Source organism: Gossypium raimondii, chromosome 3 (genome assembly GCF_025698545.1).
Source record: "Gossypium raimondii isolate GPD5lz chromosome 3, ASM2569854v1, whole genome shotgun sequence".
Lineage (NCBI taxonomy): Eukaryota > Viridiplantae > Streptophyta > Magnoliopsida > Malvales > Malvaceae > Gossypium > Gossypium raimondii.
This window is the reverse complement of record NC_068567.1, coordinates 16360103-16366834: the sequence shown is the minus strand read 5'-3', so window position 1 is coordinate 16366834 and position 6732 is coordinate 16360103. Positions and strand designations below refer to the sequence as shown.

The 6732-nt window shown below is 32.0% G+C and overlaps 1 protein-coding gene across 1 annotated transcript; it reads left to right on the top strand.

Moving 5' to 3' along the window:
* The first annotated feature begins 1496 nt into the window (after positions 1-1496).
* Positions 1497-3086, top strand: LOC105797320 (uncharacterized). The gene is made up of 3 exons (XM_012627289.2): positions 1497-2117; positions 2191-2376; positions 2465-3086. Exons 1-3 carry the CDS (start codon positions 1626-1628, stop codon positions 2747-2749), a joined length of 963 nt encoding a protein of 320 aa, XP_012482743.1. The 5' UTR covers positions 1497-1625; the 3' UTR covers positions 2750-3086.
* Positions 3087-6732: the final 3646 nt, after the last annotated feature.

Here is a 6732-nt window from a genome sequence, read left to right as displayed (position 1 = left end):
TTTTTATTCTTTTTCATTGCCTAAAAATTAAACAAATTTTCAGTTTTGTTAATCAATTTGTTAAAGAAAAATGTTGTGTTTGAAATTTTCAGTGTTTGGTTGAATCAAGTGATTTCCATAAAATTTCAAACAAATTTTTGTTTAATTTCAGTTTCAATTTTCATTCATCAATTTAAAGCTTTTTTTCTTTTTATTGTACATCAATGAGGCTTTTTGGATGTGATGGGTTTGTTATAAAACCAAAGAAAATGGTATTAATAATTGAGAAATTAAAACTTCAAAAAATAATTGAGAAATTAAATAAAAGCAATATGTTTTAAAAAAATTAGTGAAATATTGGATTATGCAAATACTTTATAATTTTAGTGAAATATCATTTTATTAATTTATTATTTTAAGAATTTTTATATTTTTATATAATTTTTAGGATCAAATTGATAGATTTATACAATTTATTATTATACCAATAAAAAACCCACGTCAAGACTCCTGTCAAATTTCAAACGATCGTTAACGTCCGGTGACCAAAAATTTTGATTTTGAATAATTTAGTGACCAAAATAAAAAAATATAAAACTTCAGTGACCAAAATAGAAAGCGACCAATACTTCAGTGATAATTCATGTACCTTACCCTAAAATTTAATGTTGTTTTAAGTAAAATTTGAGATCAAGTCATCGAGAAAAAAATAATGTTCTAAGAACTTTACTTTCGCTTAAGGATCGCATTCAACTTGACTTTAAATTTGAACGGAATCTAATATTACCACCAAATACTAAAGTATATCGTTAAAAAGAAAAATAAAAGAAAAATATAAGATAAAATAATTTTCTAAACCATGTCAATTTTAAAATTGAGCAAATTGGTTCCTCTCAAATTTGATATTAAGTAAATTAGTCCCGTTAAAAATTTAGAGCAATTTAATCCCTATTAATTCAAAAGCGAGCAACTCACGACAATTAATAATGACGTCAATGTTTTCTAAAATTATACATAATTTTAATTTATATAATAACAAATTTAGCTCTTGATATTTATATATTTTGCATAAATGTTGATGGGATGTGTAAATGTTAATAGCTAAATTTATTAAATAATAATCAAATTGATAAAATGTGTAAATGTTACAGATTAGATTTATTAAATTAATATCAAATTGACATGATGTTTAAACTTTTAGATTCAATTTATTATTATATTGATAAAAATATATTCAATTGATAGAAACATTAACGTTGCACTCAATTATCCTAATTTTCAAAATTAGTGAGGATTAAATTATTTTAATGAAGATTAATTTTCCCAATATGAAAATTATGATGAGATATTAAAAAGAGGTTTAAAAAAAAAACGGGGGCTATTACTAGGCGGTGAGCACAAAAAATGAAAATGTAATAAGGGACAATAATTGTTTGGTGGTGCCAACTGTAACAAGGCTGTCGGGTAACGAGTTCCTCGCTGCTTTCCCGCTCTAATAAAAAAACACACCTCTTTTTCGTCATCCTACACTTCAGTCCACAATCAAACTCCTTAATAAAGTCACCATCAAACACCCCACGCAATTCCGTAGAATAAAACATACCCCCCAGAACCTTTACTAACATCTACTCCACGACAGGTCGGAAATGCACGCCAAGACAGACTCAGAGGTGACAAGCCTCGCCCCATCATCCCCTACCAGGTCTCCGCGGCGTCCAGTTTACTATGTGCAGAGCCCTTCACGTGATTCTCACGATGGAGAAAAGACAACAACCTCCTTCCATTCCACGCCTGTTATCAGCCCCATGGGGTCACCTCCCCATTCCCATTCCTCCATGGGCCGCCACTCTCGTGAGTCTTCATCCAGTCGGTTTTCAGGGTCGCTTAAACCTGGATCCCGCAAGATCTCGCCTAACGACGCTCCGTCAACGGGAGCTCACCGGAAGGGGAATAAGCAGTGGAAAGAATGTGATGTGATCGAAGAAGAAGGCCTCCTTGAAGATGAAGAACGTGAGCAAGGACTCCCTCGAAGATGCTATGTTCTAGCTTTCGTTCTTGGCTTCTTTCTTCTCTTCTCTTTATTTTCTTTGATTCTGTGGGGAGCTAGCAGGCCTCAAAAACCCAAGATCACAATGAAGGTAATTTGCTTTTGATTCTCTCCTTCATTTCCAGCAATGGGTTATGTTTGATTGGTTCTATTTCATGTTGCAGAGTATAAGATTTGAGCAATTCAAGATTCAAGCAGGTTCAGATTTCACAGGTGTGGCAACTGATATGATCACCATGAACTCCACAGTGAAGATGATTTATCGTAACACAGGAACATTTTTCGGTGTTCATGTCACATCAACACCTCTGGATCTATCATATGCTCAAATCACCATTGCTTCAGGAACCGTAAGTCCACTTCAGAAGTCCAAAACTAATAATAGTTTCCATTTCATTAAAAAAACCTCTAAATTTTGTTTAACATTTGGTGTCTCAGATGAAGAAATTTCATCAGTCAAGAAAGAGCCAAAGGTCTTTGACTGTAATAGTGATGGGAAACAAGGTTCCTTTGTACGGAAGTGGAGCAAGTTTGAGCAGTTCAACAGGGACAACATCACTTCCAGTTTCACTTAAACTCAGCTTCGTTGTCCGATCCAGAGCTTATGTGTTGGGAAAACTGGTGAAGCCGAAGTTTTACAAGAAAATCGAATGTGACGTAACTTTCGATCCCAAGAAACTCAATGTTCCCATTTCGCTGAAGAAAGCTTGCACATATGATTGACAGCTAGAATCACATAGAAAACACGTCCAACAGGCTTTTTCTTTTTCTTTTTTTTTTCTTTTAGAAAAGGTTTTGGTTAAAGGGAAGTGGGAAATGAATGATATACAGCTAAGCGGGCAAGTTTGGAGTTGGGTGGGCGGGGAGTGAGGAACGCGGTTGTGGATTTATTGAGGCTGCCCGTGTGTTAGATGAGTGACAACCACGTAAGGTGGAATTCGTTGGTTACTTGTATAGAAAAATAAGTTTTGAATGTTTTATTTTAGCTTTCTGCTGTCTTTGTATTTAATTTGTTTTATAAATTATTCATTAAATTTAATTCATTTTAATTAAATATTAACTGAGTTTTCAAAATTAAATTCGTGACTAAATTAATTTGTTAGTTCGACCGGTTCAATTAGATAAATTGTTAAAATTAAAAATCAGTTCAATAAATTCTTTTGTTAGTTCAGTTAGTTTTTAGTCAATATGCTTCAATCCATTTTCAAGTTAATTGACTAATTTAATCTGGTTCAAACAACTATGATATTAATATAAAAATAATTTTAATATATTTAAAAATAAATAACTTGGAATTTATTGCGACAAATGATATAAAGCTCTTCCCAAATCTATATTTTCTACTGATGCTATAGTGTTAGTGAGAGTGGTTAGAATTAAATCATCTCTTACACCGTGAAGATTATATTCAAAATTTCTTTGGGCAAAGTTTTCCAAATGTAATATTATATTGGGATTGTGTAAACAATTTATTGTTTCTTGTTCAAAAATATATAATAATTATAAAATAATTAAATTATACTTAAATTATTAACATGTTGAATTTTAATTAATTTTATAATAAATTTTGACTAATTTTAATCATTTTTAATAGATTCGCACAAAGGGTGAAAATTGGCTCGCAAACACTATTGAAGCACAAAATCGAGAAGCAATTTTTGAAGCATCGAGGCGAATTAATTTTTTAGCTGAAGACGGTCCAAATTATAAATATTAATTCATAATATAATTAATTTTAATTCAATTTATTTTGAGTTAAATTATTATTAATTAATTATGAAAAGAGGCTCAGTTAAGCTGAATCGAGAAAACCAATCCAACTGAGCACTGGGCTGCCCAAAACTGTCCGACATGCTGACCCAATCAGCTTGTTCAACTGATTATTTGGCTTGCAAAACAGCTCTTGAAGACTCCTTGAATTTTCATTCAAACTCCTCCACTTGTCATGCCTTCCTAGATTTGCCCCTACCTTAAAATAGCAAGTTTGAAGGTTTCAAACTTGCCACATGTGTGGCCGACCATGGGGGGAGTCTATGGCTGCTAATTTTTTTCTATTTTTAGTAGTCTTTTCAACCTATAAATACCCTCTTGGCTACTCATCTCAAACACACCTCAAAATCTCTCATCCTTTCACTTTTCTCTCATTTTCTCTCTTCAAAACCCTTCATTTGTTCTTCATTTTCCTTCCCATTCCCTTTTCGATTTCACCTATTGGAAAGGAGTCCTTCAACCATCGTTTGAAGCAGCATTCCACTATTCGTGGAAGGCTCAGTTCAACAAGAAAAAGTGGAGAAGGAGGAGTGGAGCTAGCCAAGCCTCGAAGAAACACCAGATTTGATTCTTGTTCCTTATCCTTTTAATTTTATTGTTGTTGTTATGAACATGTCTATGGATACTTGTGATGCTGATATGTTTAATTTAATTAATATGGCTTGAATTTAATTCATGTTAGGTTGATCGCATTTCGTCCACTTAATTTATTAAAATTGTGTTTGTGTTGTTACAGGTCTTAGTAAAATGTTTGATTAAGTAAAACTATGACTAAGTTATTCTTGCGTTATAATTGTATGGTGACTAATGAATTAATTATTTAAACGTGTTGAAATTGTAATTAATTGACACAATATTTGATCAGTGCATGTTTAATCTTCTAAGGTAGTTGAGGGTTAAATTAGCGACGGTATTAGACAATACATTAGCCTTACATAACTTGCAAGATTACCGTAATTAAACTGTTTCAAGATAGGAATACATTGTTACCTCACTTAATCTTTTATGTGCTTATGAAGATTAATTAATTGTTTGAATTAGCAATGGAAAATGTTCAAGAGATTTAGTTAATTTAATAAGTACATATGAGTAGTAGTTAGCAAATTACCAAGTTGTCGTGAATTTATTCGTAACAACATGAACATGAGTTTAATAGTTCTAACTTAAGAAATGTAATTAATCTAACACAATTTGTCATCTTAATTAAAATCATCTTTTGAAATCGTGCATTGGAAAATTTATTTTATCTTATTTATTTTATTTAGTTAAATTTTAGTTTTTAATCACTTCCTCAAAATCAAAATATTTTTCTTCACCAAAGTGTTTTAATTACATTCATAAATAAATTCTTTTCACAGTCCCTGTGGGTACGATAACTCGACGTTTACTTGTCACTTTATTACTTGTTGCGATTGTGTACACTTGCACATTTCCATTGTTCCAAGTTTTCGGCGCCGTTGCAGGGGACTGTTTTAAAAATTCAATATTTGTGAATTTATTAATTTTACATTTTGGTTTATTTTTCTGTTCACTTTCAACTTAATTAATTTTTCTGTGTTTTTTTCAGGTGTTTATGAGTATTAATCGAATTATCGATTAACTCCTTGTAGACCTTGTGATTGAAAGAACTTTTTGACAATGAAGAAGACAAGCAAGCCAAAGAAGGATCAAAGAAATGAACTTTGGAAATCTAAATCAAGAAAACGGAGCAAACCCTGCTCAAAATCCTATCCTTATTGCTGATTATAGGGATAGAGCTCTAAGGCAGTATGCCAGCCAATATTTCATGATCTTAATTCGGGTATTAGGAGACCCGAAATCGAGGCACAATAGTTCGAGTTGAAGCTAGTCATGTTCCAGATACTTCAAACAGTGGGCCAATTCAGTGGAATGCCTACCGAAGATCCTTATCTTCACTTAAGACTGTTTATGGAGGTGACCAATTCCTTCAAGCTAGCCAGAGTACCCGAAGATGCACTACGATTAATGTAACACCCCTTACCCGATACCGTTTCCAAAGTTGAGCACGAGGCGTTACCTGACTTAACTTACTAGTTCAGAGCATAAAAATTTGCTTTTAAAATTAATTCGCTCACGTTCAATCAATATGTCCCTAAAAAGGGCCCTCGAGACCCTAAAACATACAACATAAATGGTTCAAGTCCAAACTGGGAACATTAAAAAAATTTTTGAATACTTAAATAAATCAAAATATTTATTTCACTATTCACAATAAAACTGTCCACTTGTGTGACTGTCACTAATTTAATTATAACTCGAGTTACGAAACTCAAAATTTAGATCCGTAAATTTTTCATAAAACTAGACTCATATATCTTCTTATCATAAATTTCTAGAATTTTTGGGTTAGCCAAATACTACAGTTAATTCGTTACAGTCTCCCCTATTTCACTGTCCAATGGTTCTGACCTCTATTCACTAGAAATTAATTATCTCATTGTACGGGCTTCATTTGGTGCTCCCGCTTATTTCTATTGAAAATAGAGTCGCTAAAGAATCTAGAAATATAAAGTATGACTCACAATTTTTTCTGTACAATTTTTAATGATTTCCTAAAGTTAGAACAGGGGACTTCAAAAACCATTCTGACCCTGTCTCACTAAAGTTCAAATATGAAAAAATATAAAATTCCTTTGCCTACATTGTTTCTTTCATGTGAAAATAAACTCGATAAGATTTAATTCTATATCTCATTGACTCTCTAATTCCATTTCTACTATCATTGGTGATTTTTCAAAATCACGTCAATGCTGCTATCCAAAAACTGTTCCATTGCAAATATTTACTCTTTTATAATTTCTTTGTATTAACTATCATTTAGGCATACATAACACCAAAACACGTTCTTAAATAGTCATTTCAATAGCTAATTATTATCGAGTATTTACATGCTATTCATTAGCCATATCATAAGG